The following is a 22,125-nucleotide window of genomic DNA, read 5'->3' as shown; positions in this document are numbered from 1 at the left end:
AGGCTATTACAAACTCCCCGATAACTAAATCCTGATTATATTCGTCAAAAAAGAGAGAGTAAGAGATGGCATTCAATTATTGAGTGGATGGTGAAAAAATACGATGGGTTTGAGAATAAAATCCGTACCGATGAATGGTTCCCACCCATTCCCAAAGAACCTCCACCATCGTATCCACAAACACCTTGAATGGCAAGGAACACGACTTGTATTGCCAGGCTTTCGAACTTGTTGACATTTTCTTGCATGTTCATGTTTTAAAATTTTAGTGTTTCCATAGACCCTATCAATGCTTGGGGTCAATTTTTCACCCAAAGACGGAAAGCCCTCGTTTCTGAGTTGGATAAAATCGTTGAAATATTGAAATTTAACTTTTTTCATTAGTTTTTGTTCTAGACATGGGATATATTTATCTAACATCCATGATGAAATCAGTACGTTCAAAACAGTCCTGGTAACGCCAGCACGCCTTTTCAACAAAAAAGATTTCATGATATTAGCTACATTGTCTGTATGTTTTGTCTGTAATAAACGTCAGTGGCTACGTTTATTTTGTGAGAGGCACGAGAGAGAGTCCACGCTGACTCCGTTTTGGCCGTAAAAGTTGAAGGTAAGTACAAATCCCACTTTACGACTCAAAAGAAATGGGTAGGTGTCACCCATAGAATGATATAAATATGAAAAGTATGAATAATCGTGCAGACAAATAAGTATATTAATGAATTCAGAATATGATTCTTTAGCTTTGTAGCTGTGCTTTACCTTACAGATGATGGTGTTGTAAAGAATCTGCCATGCATTGGTCCACGGACTACAGGCTCTTCAACTTGGTGGAACTCAGTGTGTATCTGACGGGTTGTCGTCGTAGTTTTTCCGCTGTCTGGTGCTGCCGGTGGCGGGGTCTTGATTGCCTCATTTCTGCCAAGCCTGGGACTAGGAGGCGGCAGTTTTTTAACAGTGACGTCCATCTCGTATGGTGAATACGGCCTTGTTTGTCCTCCGTAGCGATGACTCAGGACAGCCCTGTCGTGGGTTCTGTCAGAGTGCTGTCTGGAAAGTGGCCTACCGTGGCTCTGCCATACCGTTGTTGTAGAACTGCTCCCCCTTGGGGATGTCGGCGCACTTGTGTATTGATCCAAAAGCTCAGACTCGTCTTGCAGTGACTGCGCCAGTGCCTCAAGCTGATTGATGTCGATGTCAGCAAATCCTGTCGGAGACTGGTCTTTCACTGTAAACGGCTGAGGCTGTCCTTGGCTGTTATATTGCGTACTGACCTGTGATGTGGGAGACAGTGGCTTATATTGACCTCCTGGTGTCAGATACTGGTATGTTGTTGACTGCGAGGAGGTGCTGTATGGAGAAAGCAATGGTTTGTACGTTGGCCTGTCTGTATAAGTGGTGTATTGATACTTGGTGACAGAGGTTGAGGGAGCAGCCCCAGGCTGCTGAGCTTCTTTCTCCTGTTGCCGACGGAGCTCCAACTTCTTCTGCTGTTTTTGAAGCCACGTCAAACCCTCAAACGGGTCCTCTTCTGCTGCTGCCTGCTGAGTTGGTGCAGCTGGTTGCGGTTGCTGCACTGCTGGCACATGTGACGGTTGTTTCTCAACAGCAGTTTGCTCTGTAGGTGACTTTTGCTGCTGTACGGTCAGATTTGGTTGAGTTGGCATGTGCTGTTGTGTCGACCAGGTGTGTTGGGTTGTAATTACTTGGGTTTGGTTCTGTGTCGAAGTCTGCTGGGGAAGAGACTGTGGTGGATTTTGCTGGGGCTGAACTATAGTATCTTGCGGTGGAGGTGATAACTGTTGTTGCTGCTGTTGGTGCCTTTGTGCCCACGTTTGTTTTGTTGGCGACACTGGCTCTCCTGGAGAATGCTGGTGCTGATGCTCCGTAACCTCGTACTTGGTAACCTGGTACTGGGTCTGTATACCAGAAGGATGATGACTTGTGACCGCCGGCCGATCCATCGATGGTGGCTGATTCTGATTGGCCAGCGGATGAGAATGAGGTTGAGCCTGAGGGCTCTGATTGGCTGGATGGTGCACATCGATAACTCCCACTGGCTGATTGTGGTTGTTTGTAGAATGCACCTGAACGACCCTGGTAACTTGGGTTTGTTCTGCAGACTGTGGGATTGGCTCACTCCTTGAATGCAGATGGAAGGACTGTGGCGCCCTCTCACTTGCGTCGTGATAAAGATGGTACGTCTCTCCAGGTTTCTGGATAACTTCAGGTGAGTGGCTGTGTCCCATCAGATAAGGATGACCCGATTTCGGTGACAGTTGATCTTGAAGTGTTGTATACTGTACTTTGTGGACATGAGAGGTTTGGCCTGGTTGTCCAGAGGATTGGCCAGTCTGATCTGGTTGTCCGGCTAGGTGTGTGGTCTTGTCTCCTTGCACAGTATATTGACCTTTCTCTGTGGTATATTGCACCTGTCCTGCAGGATAGGTCACATGACCACCCTGGTGGATGTGTGTCACCTGTCCTGGCTGGTTTTCCGGGTGCACATGTTCCACTTGAATTCCTCGAGCTGGTTGTCCAGTCACAGTGACCGATGGCTGGTGTACGTGGCTAGGATGCCCTGGTGTGCTGGTCTGGTCAGGATGGCCATGCACTACGTGTTCCTGTCGCTCGGTGGTCACCGTTGTATGTTGTTGAACATGACCTACTTGTCCAGGATGGCTGACACCAGGCCCGTGTTGACTGTGACTGATGGGTCCTGCATGGTCATGACCTTGACCTGTAACTGTGCTGGTGTGCTGGTGGACATGACCTCCGTGTCCGGGTTGAGTGACACCAGGACCATGTCCTGACTGGCTCACATGGGCTGGATGTCCATGAATGGAGTGATCTTGACGTTCATTCACCTGTTGAGTAATATTTGTGGTAGTGTGCTCATGGACGTGATGACCATGTGGGTCAACCTCAAGGCCGTGTCCAGCCTGTCCGGGATGCCCATGAACCATCTGATCATGATGAGAATGTTGACCAGTGATATGAGTATGCACGTGTCCACTTTGCCCAGGATGTTGATGGACGTGGTGTCCGTGGGGGTCAACCTCATGGCCGTGTCCAGCCTGTCCAGGATGCCCATGAACCATATGATCATGATGAGTATATTGACCAGTGATCTGAGTGTGTACGTGTCCACTTTGCCCAGGATGTTCAGTGTTATGTCCGTAGCCGTGCTGACCTTGGTGTCCATGAGCCAGGTGGTCGTGGTGAACCATTGTGTGAACAACACTAGACTGAGTCTGACCATCGGCCATAGTGAGTCCCTGTGGGGACTTGTCGTCTGGCCCGCTTGCACTCCTGCCTGTTGGGGACTGATGGGAAGTTCCGTACGTCAGATTGGTTACCTCACTCAAAGAACTAAAAGAACTTGTCTGTGGTGGACCACTGGTCATGGAAGACGTCGGAGAAGATGCAGCATAGTCTGGAATTTCAGCGTACGGATTTTCATCGTCCCGTAAGCCGCCCCGATAAACGTGATCCCTTGGATAATTCCTGCTGTCATGTGGGAAACTGGAGTGCGGGAGAGTGCTGCTCATTGTTGGAGGACTTGTTGGAGTCTTGGCATGTTGGGATTGCGTACTCTGGTCTTGTATCTCAGCAGCACCACCTTTATTTCTCCTCAGCGTGTGATGAGTGTAATCTGCCGGGGAGTTTGGCTGTCTCCGTGTGAACCACTCTTTCAGAGTGTTTGGCTTCATCCCTTCCTTCTTTACGCCTCTTTTGATGGTTTCGGTCGGCGACTTCAAACCCTCTGTCAGGTAGTGTTTTGTGACCTGGGTTTCATTCCTGTTGTGATCTCTATCGTTGACAGTCACTCCATCCACAGAGTCGTGTGTGCTGCCGTGTAAATCGAGCACCATTCCGTGATTGTGAGCGGAGTGGTGATGATGAGTGTGTCCATGGGTGTGTCCATGTGTGTGGACATGAGTGTGGACGTGTCCGTGATCGTGTTCCGGTCCGTTGAAAAGAGTTTCAGTGACGTCATCACCTCCACCCTTTTTGTTGACCTTGGCATAGAGGCTTCCATCAACAGGTCCATGCATGTGCTGTACAACCATGTTGCCATCACTGTCAGTGACAGTCGCTGTGGAAACAAAATATAACCTTGAAAATTTGACCAAATTCAAATCAAACTTATTCTTTCATTGTTTATGAGAGCATCCATTTAAGGTATCTATCATTGTCTCAAGTTTTAACAACTACTTTTTTCTCAATATGACAAACTATACATCTTGAAAGGGATTTTGTTGAACATTTAACAAGATTATTAACATATTTTTGAAATATCTACATGATACTTATGCACTTGCTTAAATTTTACATTAAACTTCACAAAATATGATTTAAAAATTGTGTGAAATGTTCATAAACATCAGAATGACTTGTGACACTTGAAAACTGAAAAGTTGGGATGAAACAGCGTCTATTTTCAAGTTCAACTACACAGTAATGTCTTTCTGCATAGCTAGTTTTGGAGGATATTTAGTATACATAAAATATAGAATCTGAATCAGATGCTGATTGATAAGCTTACTTTCCAGCATTGTGTCCTCGGTGTCTTGACCAAAGCTAGCATAGGAATCCAATTGTGTGACAAAATCCTGTGAATAGTCCACAGGAATGTGTGGATCTTGCATTTCCTCAATGCCTGGCAAACTGGCTGCAGAATCGGAGAACAGCAGTTCCACTTTGGAGTAGTCTGGAAACTTGGAATCTGTTTCAGTACAAGAGAGAGAAAGATTTTGTTTATAAGTCTTTATAGCTTTCAGTAAGTATTTGACAATAGAAGAATTTTGTATTAGTTTAAAATGTTAGTTGCTGAGGCACACATTTATGTATGGCGTGTTTCTCACCTTTTGAAGCATCATCTAGTTCGTATTTTACAAACGCAAGGTGATACTGTGCTATGGCACACGTATGGAACTGACAACGGAAAATCACATCACGAGTACTGCTATGAGAATTCCTGTGGTAACATATCACCTGAAATTCAACAATGAAACATAATGTTAGTGATCATTCACCTATTTTTGTCTATAAATGTAGCCAAATGCGGTTTTACTGTTTCCATTAAAGCAGTGACGAAGTTGGCACATTTGTGATCAATATGAATTTCATTTTCAAGGATGGATATTCACCCAAGCTACTGTAACATGAACCCTTATTCAATTCTAAAATTATCCAAGTTGCTTTTGATCATATCACAGGACATATGAAACAAGTCATCGTTGATGACACAGTCCCCACTTGTTAATGGGTACTTTGATTACAGGTCCTCAGAGAGGATAGAGTCCTCTTCATTAGGTCTGTGATAAAAATACTTTTGAATAAATTCGCTTGATACATGTGTGAGTTGTAGTTCAGGACATGGAAAAATCGTAATAAAATGGCCACACGGTGGCCATATTGGATCGTATCACAAAACAAATAAATGTGCATATGTATGACATAGGTCAATGTCCTTGTAGCAAATTTGATTAAAATTGGTTGAGATATGCCTGAGTTACGGCTTGTACATGAAAAAATCATAACAAAATGGCCGCACAGCAGCCATATTGGATCGTATCACAAAACAAATTAATGTGCATATGTATGACATTAGTCAATCTCCTTGTACCAACTTTGAATAAATTCACTTGATACATGTCTGAGTTATGGTTCTGGACATGAAAAAATGTAATAAAATGGCCACACGGCGGCCATATTGGATCGTATCACAAAAAAATCAATGTGCATGTGCATGACATAGGTCAATATCCTTGTACCAAGTTTGAATAAATCGGTTGAGTTATGCCTGAGTTATGGCTCTGTACATGAAAAAATCGTAACAAAATGGCCGCAGAGCGGCCATATTGGATCGTATCACAAAACAAATTGATGTGTATAGCTATGACATTGGTCAATGTCCTTGTACCAACTTTGAATAAATCTGTTGAAACATGCCTGAGTAATGGCTCTGTACATGAAAAAATCGTAACAAAATGGCTGCACGGCGGCCATATTGGATCGTATCACAAAAAAAATTGACGTGCATATCTATGACATGGTCAATGTCCTTGTACCAACTTTGAATAAAATCAGTTGAAACATGCCTGAGTTATGGCTCTGTACATGAAAAAATCGTAATAAAATGGCCGCCTGGCAGCCATATTGGATCGCATTACAAAACAAATCGACGTGCATCTGTATGACATATGAAGTAATCCTTGTACCAAGTTTGAATGAAATCGCTCCAGGCATCTCTGAGATATCTGCGTGAACGGACGGACGGACGCACGCACGCACGCACGCACGCACGCATGGACGCACGCACGCACGGACATGACCAAACCTATAAGTCCCCCCGGACGGTGTCCGTGGGGACTAACAAAATTTGCAGTACAAAATGTTTCTGCCCATGTGCAGTGACTCAGAAGATTATATTCGATTGTAGTTTGTCATTATTTACAGCAACTTAGGGAGTCTGAATCTAGGGATATTTTGTACCTGATTGGCTGTTTGGAAACAATTCAATAAGAACAATGAGTTCCAGCCAACCGATTGGCTGGAAGTTTCAGAGGACACTGCTTATTAGCGCAAATGTATAAAAAAGTTTCTCTTTTCAAACACAGATAAGGCACACGAAAAATGAAGGGCAAATACTCATAAATGACCATGAGCGAAGCAAGTTTAAACTTTGTGAAGGGGACATTACTTTTTTGTAAACTGTTCAACACGAACGATATTTGACATACTCACCATAATATCCCCTCTAAGTGGTGGAGCTGGTTTGATGGGGACAGCTAATCTACTCATATTACTTGTTAGTGTACTGTAAAACAAAATACGTGCATAGACTTCAGTTTTTTGATAAACATTAACTGATATGTTCATTCCATGAAACACTTCAACGATCCATTTAGTTTTGCCTGTAATGTTCTATTACAATTTCTTTTCACTTTCTTGATTTTTGATTGAAAAATCTTGTGAAAAATTACACTGAACAATTGCAATGTCAAAGGGAAATATGACAGATTCTCACAATAATTAGCTGACAATTACTATACAACATAGAAAACTACTTGTTCTGTATTTATTAAAACCTTTGAACTATATATGACATTTTTTGTCGACAAAAACAGAATAAATTGATCTGCCTGGTGATTTGTGTTCATTTCAGTTTTCAAGTTTGTTTTGTCAAAGTTTTTTCTCACACAGTGAGAAGAATACCTAAAACTGAAGATCATACTGCACATTGTTCAAATGGCCATTTAATGTTGTGTTCACACTTATATGTGGGTCAGATCTGACCCTTGACCTATTGTCATGAATCTGACCTTTGACCTAGTGTCATTAACAAGGTAGAAAACTCTACTCACTACACTCCTGAGGTATAAATAGGTTGCATGGCTTGGTAAACTTTGAAAAATGGCCGACATCCTGAAATGAAAACACAAAGCATAGAATGACTTGTCAAAATACACTTCCTTTACTTTCAAATGACAACAGATTGATCAAAAGAGAACAAATCATTAGGAAAAATGATGATTATTTCTTCAATTTGAATACATGTACAGATAATTTACATTAGAGTTTTCATCTTTTCTGATCCACAACATTCATAGTACATCCAATATAAACATAGGTACATAGCCACAAATGTTGTAATACATCATTTGTAAACCAGTATATACACAACAAGTTTTACACAGTTGATTTTTTGTACATATCTTGTATGCGATGGAAACACAAAACCTAACACTGGATATCTGGAGCATTGTGCCCTCAGCCAATTTCAATTTCTCTGCTTGTAAATACTCTCCAGTAAACATGTATAAATGTTTGTAAACTGAATAGGCTGCATGCTATTACAAATGTTTGGCTTGGCGTAAATCATACAACATAAATCTTTCAAACTTGGTTATCGCAATTTAAGTACAGATGGCCTGCATGATGTCCGTAGCGTGTGTCATCTCTACCAAATTCATGTTCCACTTGCTCAGAAAAGTTCTCTTTGATACTGGGAAATTTTATATATTACGTGTTTTGGTACAGGCCTGACACAAAGAAATCTCCTTAAATTCGTAAACTGCTTGAAAAGATTAAGAAATGTTACCAGTCAGAGAGTTTACATGTACTTGAGTAAAGCTTGGTTGTTCTACAACATCTCCGCAGTTTTGGTGTGATTTTACGTAAAACTTACATAAGTATCGTGCACTGGGGCTTCTGTCAAAGCCATCAACCAACTCACTTGACTGTGAAAAGGACTCCAATCTGGAATCCAATCTGAGTACCATGGGAGTTACTTTGTTCTTATATGCTATCCCAAGTCTCTGGATGCTTATAGTATGTTCACAATGTAGCTCCACCTACCTGGATGAGTCACGTGGAGATGTGAATGTAATTTTTCATGACTGGAGTACTTTCATAGTCAAATGAGCAGTTTTATAATTTTCCAGAAACCTAGCCCACAGTGCTTGACATAGATTTTGAGTGGAACCATATCAAGACATTCTAGAACAAGCAGCACAGTTTGTGTTATAATGTAGGGTACATGTCTGTCTTTGTATGGATGTGTGTATATTTCTAAGTCTGAAAGTTCAGACCTACCTCCTTTTCCATCAAAATTGGGTATTCCATGTAAAACTACGCAATGCAGGTGCAATGGTGAATTGTTGATCTGTATTGATCCAGACAAAAGGCCTGAAAAGTATTTCACGTATCTCATCTGGGAAGACTCCGTGACAGCAGACAAGTTTTCAACAAAGAAACGTTCCATGGCGAACTTCTCTGGTGAGTGGTTCCCATTCCTGAAAGCATACAAAACACTATATTTGTAGCATATATATTTTGATGCATGATGTTGTGCAGTGAGTGAGTAAAATTGTTGTTAAGAGCAGCTGAGTTTTAAACTGTGTGAACTGAATAAATGAGATGTTTAAGTAGTCTTTTGCATCCTTTTTTGCTCAATGTTGTTTTATTGGCTTGAAAATTTTTGTAGTGAGAAATTTACTAATTGTCATATTTAGGAAACAAATGACATCACATACAGTTGATTCATAAAAGATGAATATGATTGTCAACATGTATACGTTGACATAAAAGAGTGTTTCACTTTATATTTGAAAAAAGGCTTTCTATGGGAGAAAGATACAATCAAAAGCTAGTCTAATCATTTAGTTGACATTAGAATGGTGGAATTCTTAATCCTGATTGGTTACTGTGATGTTGACTTGCAAATAATTTAAAGAATCTGTTTGAAACAACCAATCACAGACTTTGCTGCCTGTTCGCTAATGTTGACCAGATGTGCTTTATTAAAAAAAGAGAATGTGCATCAAATGAGAATATATCCATAAATGACAAAACTACTGTGAAACCAATACGGTTGGATGCCAGACTGAACAACAGGGGGCGCTCTTTAAATTCCTGCACCTTCTGGTGTGCTACTTTGAATTACAGTTAAAAAATGCCCCAAAAAGCTTTACACTTTGTATTTGACTTTGGTGAAGCCTGAACTCACTTAATAATGAACAAATCCTAATCCTGCCAAAATTTATGCAGGATTAACATAGCAGACATAAGGCAATCTCAAAACTTTATTAGAAACATCAGACCAGGATTTGAACAAGACATAAGGAACTTACGTCACACTCCAACCATTTCACTTACTTATTTCCGTACCTTGGGTAATTGGGTGTGTGTGCGTTTATAATGAACTTTGATATAAAACAGATGTCGTATTAACTCGGAACACTATCGCTTCCCCACCCATAGTTTATCATTATAACCATCAATTGTAGCTGCTATCTGGCACAGTTTATGCTTTTCTCTGCCTTTGAATTGCAGTATCATTGGCTAAGTGGCCATATCTTGTGTTGTCAAGTTTCAGCACCTCGGCATTTCCTAGATATACGCCAGAATTTATATTTCTGTCTGTCCATTGGAACAGCTCTAGAAAGCGTCATCAGTTTTGCAGCAAATTGAATACTGCAATTTTATGTTCTGAATCACCGTTTTATCTCCAAAAGTCTGTCTGAACATACCCAGTCCAATTCAGTATCAGACATTTTGGAAAATTAATGTTTTACAGAGAGTATCTGAAGAACAACATGGCAAAATTATAATTTATCTGATAAGCCGGCATTCACCTCCTGTTGATGTCAAAATCTTCACCATTTGTTGTTGGAGAAAGCCGTCAAAGCGACAATCAACTTGTTCTTCACAAAAATAATCTTGAAATTTGAGAAATAATTTCCAATCTTCAAAGTAGGTGTTAAATCTTTTCCTCTCACACTTACCCGTTACATATCCTTATGTATTCTATATATGCAGACAAAACCACACCCAACCTTCCAAGCCCACCCTGATAAGGAGAGACATGAAAGAAATATTATTATGCTGTTGTAGAGTTTTCAAACTAAGGCTATGACTATCAGCATGAGTCAGGGGCTAATCGTCTAAAATAGCAGGCTGTGAAAATGTAACTACACATACAATATGATGACGGAGCCCCAGTAAATTTTCTCAAAAGTCAAATTATTACAATACTATACAGATTTCAGGCAGCACTTTTTCAGAGCTAAGAATAACAAATCATTTGGCATAGTGTCTGCATTGTACCGATCTAGCATTTTAACATTTGTCATGCACGCATTCGTTTCAGAAATCACATAAAGCACTAATTATGAAATCATGTAAACCTCTACAATGTGGTGTTGTATTTATTATCTTCTTGTCTTTGTGTTAGTGGAGATACATGCAGCAACTTCAATATATTTAAAAACAAAATATACCATCAATACTGGTGTACAAGTGATTTAGTATACAGACAGTACACATCTATTTCATTGTCAAGTTTATTGGTACACTGACATTGTTCTAGCTTACATGCATGTTTCTTAAGATGTTATGGCTCACCTTTGAATGTATAACTACAACATGTTGTGGATCTGTTGAAAGCCACGATTCTATCGCTTTGCAAATACTGCACAGTTTTTCTAGTGGTGGGGACAGGCGATCAGGCCATCCAATATCCAAAACCTATGGAATAAGAAAGAGGACATTTTCAAAGTCTAAAACAACGATCTGGTCTATATCAATATAATAATGAGCTAATCAGTAATGTTTGAGTTTCATATTTGACTGTTTTCACTCGATTTAAGTTACTGATATTTTCCAGACATTCACATTGGCTTCAATAAAACTACAATTTCATTCAGGATTCAATTATGGAAAACTAACTAGGAAAAAATATTTGCTACTATTTTGAAGTTGGGGTCTTCGATTGACAACATACCAGTAGAAAGATACTTGGTATATGCCTAAATATAAAGTAGGCGTATACAAAAATATTTGTTGTGTACACATACATTAATACTGGTACGTATAATGCTCTACTGTACAATTACAGAAACACACAAATACACACACTGTAAGCCATACACACATACACATATACAAGAGCAGCAAACAGACAGACAGACAGACAAAGTACATGAAACTCATCCAGGCAGTTTCAAAGGACTAGTCCCTGAACAAGTCACAAAAGCTGTTCAAAAACCCACCTGACTGTTCAATTTTAACATGTCATATCTTTTCTCTGATAAATTTATCACCAGATATTTATCCTGATGTTTGTTTTTCAATATTCTTGTTATATCTTGTAGGTTGCTACTGTAATGTGACTCCTGGCCATTGGCTGGAAATGTCATAGCTGAAAAAAATCAACATCGCAAACATGTTAATATCATGCAGTGAAGGAAAGTAAGGTATAGAGATCGTAATTATGAAACATAACATTGTCTGACAAAAGTTACCGTATCAAATTTTATCACTGCTTTGAAAACAAATAAATTTATATTTCTTGTACTTCAAGCTCTGAAACAATGTCAAGTATATTAAAAGATGGCATATTAAAATATTTCATGTTTATGAATCAGTTTGATTTTTAACAGTAAGGTATTATAGTATTTCTATAATGTTATCTGAATGCTGAAGGGTGGGTAACAGCTAGCAGCACTTACCAACTTTTATTAAAACATTCAAAAGTATAAGAATATGCACCATCATTTCAGTTTTGCACACCAGATTTTCTGACACTATGAAAAATTTAATGTTCTTATTTTCAATATTGGAATTTTCGATTGACACATATATACAATACATGTACGGTATGTTTGCTGCCCTCTAAAAAGTATTATGATTTTTGTAACATTAACCCTTTGAGTGCAAAGTTAATTTTTGTCGTCGTTATAAACCTCAGTCAATTTTTTTTCTGAATTTTGCCAAACTTTTGATAACAACTGTACCCAACAAAACATGATGTCCATTTGGGCCAAAATTATCAGAAAAATTACAGAAAAATTCTTAATAGTTGGTAAAATGTTGCACTAAATTTTGGTGGGAAAAATTTACAGCACTCAGAGGGTTAAAGATAATACACTGAACAGAGGTGAGATAACAGAAGCATAAAATGTCTTGAAATTTCCAAACTACATAGAATACATACCAAGAATCCTTTCTGTAATGTAAGTGAGTTGTATATACATAGACTCCTCCCCTCTGTAAAGAGAAAGAAAAGACAATCAATTTTAAAAATTCAAAAAGCATACGAAACACACTTCTAACGTGATGCACTGTACAGGTTATCATCATCTAACTTTTGTAAGGCTCTCACTTTCCATTTCAAAGTTAATTTCAAACTTTGAGTACCCATATTTTAAATGTACAGCAATTCAACATCTCCCTCATGTGGTTTGGAGAAATAACGGAAAATGTTTCTGAATCACTCTGTGAAGTTCAAAAGTTGGAGGTTAAACATTTGAGATGAAACAATTGCAAGATCTCAGCATAAAAAATCTGGAGGAGGAGACTAGAATTATTTAGTTAAAAAAAAATTTACATCTGTAAGAAACTGGAATACTACAGCCTATCACATGACTTTCTACAGCAAATATTTAATGAGTATATAAACCAATCACTGTACTCGTACTATAAAAGCTTGTAAAACAGAATAAACATACTAGTACAGAATCATTGAACAAATTACAGACTAGACAGCTTGTGATTTACTTTACTGTTAAAGTGAGATGATTATCATTAATAATCAATCTGTTTTTTCCATTATTTTGAGATCCTTGACAACTGACCCTCCAACCTCTTTTAATCAAATCAGGTTGACAAAACCTTCAACAGACACTAAAATGTTTAAGAAAAGCAGTGAAAATTTTCATCCTGGCATTAACGTTAAAACCTCAATATATGGAGAGGTGACTGTGAACATATGCTTTGGATAATGAAGGTCATGAGGTCACTGGTGGTGGAGTATGCAGATGTCATGATCTCATTATAATTCACAGATGTCTGATTAATAGACACACGCAGTGAGTTCCATGTATCTGTTTTCATAAATTACAAATTCAACTTGATTTCCCCCTCCTCCTAACGAAAATTATTTTTTTTTATTTTTTGACTGATTGCTGTGCAGGAAATAGCAATAGACACTACTGAGTCTTCAAAACTAATTTTCTGTGCACTCCAACTCTGACATGAATGACACCTTATACTCTAAACTTATTGCACATTAGAGCAGTGTTACCATGACAACTGGTACTTACTTTGGGAGTCTCATTTTTTGTTGTGACATTGTGTCTTTTTGTACACTTGGTTGCGTCTGTTGGACGAAAAATAATGAAAATCGAGAGTTGGTGAAAGTAGACAATGGTGAGTACTGTGTGATATGACACGGAGTCTTGATCTGTCAACCTTTTCATCTCATTTGTGTAAAATTGAGATCTGATTTTGCAATATAAACAACAACCAGGTCATACTGATACGATACACTTTAATTGTGAAAGAGTTGCAATATGTATGAATTTGGCATGGACAAGATGAAATCAAACTCAGTTTGGTATGATAAAAGACCTTCACATGCAAATCTACTGAAATACCGTACATGCTGCATCAAACAGAGTATGTTTACGAATTCCATCACTGACACAAAAACTACTGATTCTCACCATTTTTAAAGATCCATGTTTTGCAAGGCCTTCGTTACTTGGCTGAAGAAGAAAAGAAAGAAAATCATTGAAGGAGAGTATTCAGATTTGTCTTGATCTGAAAGGAAAATCATGGCTTGCATCAGTCTTCATCTTGTAAGGTTCTCTGTAATGGTCAGTTTCCTTGTTGGACCATTACTTTGTTGGACCAGACTGTCAATGTGTACAACAGGTGCATATGACATCATCAACCAAAGCCCTGTGGGTTACCCCCAAATATTTAGAAACATTGTTTTGATTTGTGATCTGGTTTTTGACTTTTTTTACAATGTTTTTTCCTCTTCTGCTTGTGAGCAACTCATTTTGAAACCCATTGAGAGGGACCTTCACTGCCTTGTTTTGGTGTAAAAAATCCCTTTTTTGCCACAGAGTTAAATAACACCAAGTATATGGTAGCTGTTGCTAGTAAGACTGCCATATCTGCTCTCTTGATAAATTACAGTTCATCTGAATCTGGGCTCAAGACTCATCTATACTGGGGTACACCCTTGCTCATTCTGAATTTCCAGTCTCTTTTAAGAACCACTGTTCAGACAGGCATTCACTGCCATATTGCCAACACTTTATTTTACAGTACTTGTCTACAGTGAATCAAAAATCATTTCTTTGCCAAGTCCAGTGTTCAAATACGCTGGGAAAAGATAAGTCTGATTCTATTTATGGCTGATTTTATGCAGTTGACTTTCAAAACAACATTGTACATTAACACTGATAGGATTTCTTTGCTTTGCCACTCAGTAACCTTATCTGTTGAAATCTTGTCATGTTTCCAACTAAATACAGTTGTTCTTTATAGCAGGTGATCTGTGTAACTCTGTTGACAATGCACAGTAGTGCAACTTTACTGCTCTACTGTACCGTGACAAGTATACACCCCCCAGTTGGGGCTTCAATGTTTAATGTGTGTCCAGATAATGAATGTCAAAGTGTTCTACCGGTACTATCATAGCTACAATCATGTCTATCTCTGTTATCATGTCTAGATACACACAAGCATCATTAACATACTATTTCTTTCCCCATCTGTATCCCTTTAGTCAAAGTTGCAATTGATATACTGGTAGTTGTTGGTCAGAATCATTTATTTCCTCCGCTCCCCGTCATCAGTTGTCAAAGTTGAAACATTTAAAAATACCATAATTTGGTGTATAATTGTGGTTTGGCTTTCAGAGCATCTGTTAAACAAACATTCCTGGTATATAGACGATGATCCATTAAATGAAAGAAATAATCCCATGGGGCATGGGGTTCACATGAATATACCGCAGATTTGGTATTTCTGATATATGCTATAGTCAAACTTTGATTAAGATATAGGAGTCTCTCTAGCATTTACATAACATCATGTACCGGTACCAGTATGACTGATTCACATTACAGTGTCCACATCACGAGTATTTGTAGAGTAAATGAACGCTGCTGACTGTCACTGTACTATGGTTCTATAGGTGAAAGTTCCCCGAAAATTGGATGAGCTGTCCTAAATACAATGAGATATTAAAACTGGTGGAGAATCCGGGTAGTTTTATCCTCAAAGAAAGTGACAGAAGAACATCTGAGGTCCTTCGTGGTCACATTTCGCAGAGATTGCCAATCTATGGACAGGTCATCATTTAAACTAGACTGTAAGTAGCACTAGTACAATAAAGCCTCTTCCAAAAACCATGGCATGAAATACAAACAAAGTGTAATTTGACAGTACCAGCTGAATGTCATGTTACTCACTGCTGTAGCGCTGTGACTCAATGCTGATACTGAGTAGACCAGGCGAACTTTCATCCAGAAATCAAAATAAGCCAGTTCATGGTAGCGAGGAAACATGTGTATTAGAATCATCACCAAGTAAATGCTTCATCTCCTAGTTTTGAAGCAAATCAGTCAATTATTACTAAATTTACCGAAGCATTCTTTTTACCTAACTACCAAATCACTGATACTGCTTATGTCTATCAAGCTAAATTAAACACATCACTTGTAAGTACAGAATGAATCAAAGTCGTAGACTTTAAACTAACAGAAAGTTGACAACACCAAAGATACTTTCAACAGATGAAACTTACGGGATCGAAGGTGACACGTGCACTGGATGTGGTAACAGTGTTTAGTTCGAACAGCACACACGTAAATGTACATCTGAGACACAGTTCAGCATAATGGAACAATTGAAGTCTGGGTCTTGAACTCTGTATCGAGCAGAAATGCCTGGAGCTGGATAGGTCTTCAGTCTCATGAGAAAAATGGGCCTGAGATGCACTTTGAGTCTATGTAATGCTATCACAATCATGTACTGGGGTATGCTAGACATGAGATCATGTGGGACTGTCAAAAGATTCCGAGTGATTTTAAAATCCTGGATTGATGCAGGAACTACATGTTGGTATTCAAAATTTTGGAAAGTAAAATGGAAAGTAATGGAATCTTTGTGGTTATATTAACAACTATTTACGCAATGTGTCAAATCTCTGCATGTGTACGCATTCTAAGTACTCAACAGCCTTTTGTCTATGGTACCTACTGACTCGGACAATGACTTCGATGGCTTCCAACTGTACACAAAGAATAGCCATGTGCCCTTTCAAAGTTTAACAGAGAATTCTGATGACATTCTATAAAAAACTTGAAAGTATGGACATACAAACCCGTCCACCAAACTGAATTTTCCTTGAAATCACACATCTACTATTCCTTACAAATTGAACTTTTCACTTTGTTACCATAAAAGCCCTATGAAGATAATGCCCCTTTCTCTTTCCACTGTACTTACATCTGTGCTTGTCAGAGAATTTTCCACACAACAGTATGCCTCATTTTTCAATCTGAAGCCCCACAAATGCCTGTTGTTCACTCACCTTGCTAGCAATGGACACCCTGCTGCCTGAGAAAGAGCCTAGTGGCTTGGTAGTGTACAAAACCTGAACTTTTTGTTCTTCCCACCTACACTTTTCAGAGGGACTCGAATTACAAATTATCAATTCGGGTGACACTCTAACCCCTGCAGCAACACTTTTGGAGTTCCGCAAGGTTGAGAAGGCATTGTGTGAAGTGGGGATTTAAATGTTCTAACACAGACAAGCATGTGAATTGAAAGCGTTGACAGACAAGTCTGATTTGCTACTTTGTATCTTTTCCCTTATGACCCCTTCAAAATTCAAAAGAGTGAAGTGTTCAGAGCGTGTTCCTATGGCACGTAGACAGAATCACCTACGAGTCTGCAAAATTTTTATTGGATTTTTTGGAATGACGAAAGTCCAAGTCCTGACCCAGATACATTGTGAAGTAGTGTGGTTTGTAAGGTCACTTCAAGGGTCAGTGGAGACATTGCATACGGGACAGGTGTTTTTTGGCTTCTCCCCTACGTGCGATTACAGGTTAAATGAAGTGAGTGCCTAGAGATTATGTTTGGTGAATTAACTCAATCCAGGTTCTCACAGCATTTAAGCACTTCAAATCATTGGTTTATTCTGTAAACTTATATCCTGCACTCTCCTACTCTGATTGAAATGAGTTGAAGACTTTCGTAGAAGCCTAAATTCAAAGCTTGTATTCCATATTACTGAACTGTGAAAATGAAAATTAAACAAATTTAGGGTATTATGGCTAGGGCAGAAATCCACTTTTTGCTTGATTCATTTCCTAACTGTGATTATCACGTACGCTATTCGCACTGGTTCATACCGGTAGACAAGATAGGCCCACAGGAATGCCTGAGATCATGGGGTAGTAAGACAGTACATGTATTTCATACACTTATATCATCATGCATACACTACATTTTTTAGTTCCACTAATTACTGTGGAGTACACAAATTTATGAACTTTTATGCCCTTCACTTTTACTCCCACTAATTACTGTGCGGTATACAAATTTACGAACTTATGATGGTCCTAAGGTCCAAAGCTGATACTGTTGACAATTTTGAACAGCAATTGTGGTCGAGTTTGAAGAGCTATTCCAGGATTACGAGTTTTTACACAATCTATTTATTCACTCAACTCGAAGTCTTACCAATAGAGTCGACAAGATCATCCACAAGCTGATGAATTTTTTACTTACTTTTTAAAAATATTACAACAGGTGGACATGGCTGTATCCTGAACGTCCTTGGAATTCACAGGACATGCTATTTGATATTTCTGTTAATGCATTTAAGCAAATACTTGCTGCCACTTCAGGCCATATGATTTGTTTAGACCTTGCTGCCTACTTGGAGAAACTTCACCTTCGATAGACGGACAGACCGTCGTAGAATGTTCTCAGAATTTCCAGTCAGTTCTTTTGCTGCATGTATGCTTATGCTGTTTTGATTGTCATTTTTTACATCATGGTTTAACCCTTTGAGTGCTTTGATTTTTCCTACAAAAAATTTTAGTGCAACATTTTACCAATTTTTATGAATTTTTCTGTAATATTTTTGATAATTTTGGAACAAAGGGACATCGCATTTCATTGGCTACAGTTTTTCATCAAAATTTTGGCAAAAATCTGAAAAATATTCACTGGGGTACATTTTATAAAGACGACAAAAATTGACATTGACGCTCAAAATGTTTAGAAGGCCAAATATGCTGTGCCAAGAACTATTTTGCTCTAAAATCGTCAACAGCTGTACCTGAATGTAACCTTTGTCATCATATAATGATATACTGTACTGAGTACATATTGATTTCACATGTTTGTCTTTTGTTAAAAACCCAGCTCACAAGCAGTCGAAATCTTGCAATTTGACTTTATGTATCAAGTTGCCCTCATTTGTTAACAATATAATAAGAGAATTACATAGCTGACCATGGTTAATTATATTCCGTCACAGACGCTACCAGAACAGCATTTTGTTCACGGCTGACCCAAATTTTGGTTTGGGTCATCCATGAGACCAGGACAGTTATTGCTTTATAAAAATAGCTTCAGTCATCACCAAGTAAATTCGCAGAATTTCACGACTGATTAAACTTCACGTATTTGTTGTGATGACGATCACCATTAAATTTTTCTGCATGAAGTTTTTTCGCAGAGATTTCGGGTCTGTAGAGTCCAAATCAAACATGCAGTCATTTTGAATACTTTTGCATGAAGGAGATTACGGAGAATATCAACAACCAGGGCTGCAAACATCTGGAATATGAATGCCTGTTGCTTAGCTACTGGTACAGGCACAACTCATCAATACCATCAAATAGAGCAAAGTTGTAAAACTACTTTAGTTCATGTTGGTTTCTGATTCTGAATACAATATTGTTGAATACATACAACCTTGTATGTGTTTTACAAATAAACTACAAATATCCTTCCAATGTTATAAAAGGCAAAAAACAAACCCGATTCCTACACCTTTTAAAAATTCAAGAAATTCAAGCATTAACCTTGACTGAGTTTCAATCTGGTATCTCCATCTGGCAAATCACAAGGTTAGGATTGAGGAATTTCAAACTAACTGAATTCCTTTGGTGAAAATCAAGATCAAATTCTCAGCCCTGTGGCAAAGTTGGCAAACATTTGCCACTGATTCAGTGTGTAGGTATGAACGGACATTTTTTCAAGCTTATACAATCTGGTTACATGCCCAACCGGTAATTTACGAGTACCTCAGATGAGTAGTGTCTGCAGTGTTGCTGAAATTATGTTTACATGAATTAATCATGGTTTAGAGTGACTATTACATGGACAAACACAGCATTCCACTGCACAGCTGACTCTGTAATAACTCAACTTTGACATTCATCTGTTCAAAGTCGCCACCTTAGTATGTGGTACAGACACGCAACAACTTTATGAGCTGTCTGGATGAAACTTTCTTTGACACAGCTCATGACCAAAAATACCAGACACTGATACATACACGTATGATATGAATTTCTACAGCGTTGAGATATCATATTTTTCTTGTTTTTGTCACGTGCTGTGCTTTGTTATGATTTATCTCTGATTAAGAAACGACATAATAGATGTATCTCACTGTAAAGCCAATCAGACGGATTGTCCTATTTGGAAATCAAGTGCAGTACCTCTTCATATAAATACACTGTAGCATGCACAAGTATAGAGCCTACTGATCTCTGTACAGTTAAGCTAGCACAAAAGTGCCAAAACAACCTAAGTTTGTCATAAATATTATTCGCACAACCTAGTGAAACACTATGTAATTAAGAAAAGACAAAAATATATCTCTGTCCAGTCTATCTAAAATTTTGCAATAACCAATAAATAAGCATAACATCTCAAGAATTTAATATTGTTCATAAACCCACTGATTAATGCATGAACTTTCATTGGATGAATTCAATTAGATTTCCTTCAGTAGAATAATTGAACAGCTGGTTATGTCAACTTTAATGAAGATTCCATTGAATGGCGTGAAAAAATGTCACTCAGTTTGCATCATTATGTAGGTCAGAAGAAGATGCCACTGATGGAAATAAGATAATAGATAGTTGCCATGATAATAAATAAGATACTGTCGGAAATAACTGAGGTCAAAGCTGAGTATCAAGATACAGGTCAAAGGTCAAGTTGGAACATTTTTATTAGTAAGATGGGTTATCCCTGCACCAGGTGTGTCACTTGAGTTTGCAAATACGCAAAATTAATACCGGTACAGCTTAGACAAATCAGCGCAAGATTTGTAGTTAGTTTATCATGGTCGGAAAAATCAGAAAGCTTTCCAGCTATAAGCTTGAAGAAGACACAGTCTTGTTGTTGGGCATTTTAATTCCATGAAGAAGAGGTCCATAAATTTCTTTCAGTTTCTTTTGATATACCAGACAATATTTAATGTTCCAAATTTCTGTTTGAAAGAGCAGCTGGAGTGAACTCCCATCAGGCATACATCCATACCTGATCATGGGGGCCAAGGCTTACTCTCAATGATACATACAGGCCTCAGGTCCAGTTGAACTGTGACCTTACTGAGGCCATAACTGGACTTGATCTGTCAGTCATCACAATGTGTGTCACTCCAGGGTGCCGTGACCCTGCTTAGGGAGGTCAGATTGAAAGTAAACGGTTCCCTGAAGAGATAGTTTGCCCAAGTTTATCTGGTTATGTTTGTTTACATAACTACTTATGAGTGTGCTATCAGTTTCTGCAAAATGACCTAGTGTCTTCTACAGGTGACTCGAACATCAATGACAAAACGCCTGAGTAAACCACATTCCAATTGGAGGGTTACCATAATCTCTTCAACAGCTTGGTGAGCCAGTCACGCATAATGATTGGCCAATCAAACAGTAAAGTGACCAATATGATGAATAGACAGATGTAATTGTACACATAAAACTTTCATAAAAGTATGAGCTATGAATATTTTAGCTATATTTAAATTAGTCTTTTTTTAGGTAACAGATTGTATGAAATTTATTTTCAACTATGAAAGAAACAACCAGCTAGGTTGACACAACAATAAAATTTTTCACGTCGAAACTGAAGGCATACTAACTGTTTTTGTAAAGTTTATTCCTGAAACAAATTATTTTGACCACACATAATTAACTTTCACCCTTTCCAGTGTCAAAGTCATCTCTACCCGGTAGATCTTCCACTAAAATGTTTGTATAATTGTCATGAATAGAATTCCCTTTCCAACTGTACAAACTTGATAAAACAGCCTTTTAATGTCTTCCATGTAGCCCAGTTATCAAAGATAGGTATTGACAAAATGCATTTCAAAACACCATGACACCTTTCCAAGAGAAATGACAATATTGATACATAAAAGTGTTTGAGGTAGAGTCTAATGATAAGGGGTACTTACCAATTCATAATTCATTGGCGGTACACAGGTTGTAATTACCTAAAAGGAGAGAAACCAAAAACATATTTAGATCAAGTGATCATTTCACATAATAATGCGACTGATCACAGTTAACATTACCTATAATATCCACTTGCAATGAAAATCATTTTTCTTCATCAATTATAAAATGTCTTATCATTGATCAGTGATTGTTCAGTACAGGTAAAAAAACATTTGAATTAAAACAAAGTAAAGAGGGATTTTTAGTGATAAAATCATACGATTGTTTTCTTTCCTTATCATAACAGCTAAATTGCATTTATCGACTCAATGGTGTAAAG

The 22,125-nt window shown here is 38.2% G+C and overlaps 1 protein-coding gene across 24 annotated transcripts in view; it reads right to left on the bottom strand.

Moving 5' to 3' along the window:
- LOC139143618 (tensin-1-like) overlaps positions 1 to 22,125 on the bottom strand; it is a 188,830-nt gene that overhangs the window by 16,171 nt on the left and 150,534 nt on the right. For all 24 annotated transcript variants that reach the window (XM_070714084.1, XM_070714085.1, XM_070714087.1 and 21 more), the window contains 13 exons: positions 21,803 to 21,841; positions 14,016 to 14,057; positions 13,614 to 13,669; positions 12,506 to 12,558; positions 11,562 to 11,710; positions 10,915 to 11,037; positions 10,296 to 10,360; positions 8,605 to 8,804; positions 7,374 to 7,434; positions 6,754 to 6,826; positions 4,869 to 4,998; positions 4,550 to 4,729; positions 763 to 4,099 (listed from right to left, as the gene is read on the bottom strand). In XM_070714084.1, coding sequence (XP_070570185.1) covers positions 763 to 4,099; positions 4,550 to 4,729; positions 4,869 to 4,998; positions 6,754 to 6,826; positions 7,374 to 7,434; positions 8,605 to 8,804; positions 10,296 to 10,360; positions 10,915 to 11,037; positions 11,562 to 11,710; positions 12,506 to 12,558; positions 13,614 to 13,669; positions 14,016 to 14,057; positions 21,803 to 21,841 — 4,508 coding nt within the window. The remainder of the gene's footprint in view (positions 1 to 762; positions 4,100 to 4,549; positions 4,730 to 4,868; positions 4,999 to 6,753; positions 6,827 to 7,373; positions 7,435 to 8,604; positions 8,805 to 10,295; positions 10,361 to 10,914; positions 11,038 to 11,561; positions 11,711 to 12,505; positions 12,559 to 13,613; positions 13,670 to 14,015; positions 14,058 to 21,802; positions 21,842 to 22,125) is intronic.

This window comes from Ptychodera flava, chromosome 11 (genome assembly GCF_041260155.1).
Source record: "Ptychodera flava strain L36383 chromosome 11, AS_Pfla_20210202, whole genome shotgun sequence".
In the NCBI taxonomy this organism is placed as follows: domain Eukaryota; kingdom Metazoa; phylum Hemichordata; class Enteropneusta; family Ptychoderidae; genus Ptychodera; species Ptychodera flava.
Note: the sequence above shows the minus strand (reverse complement) of the source record. Positions and strands in the feature narration are given on the sequence as shown.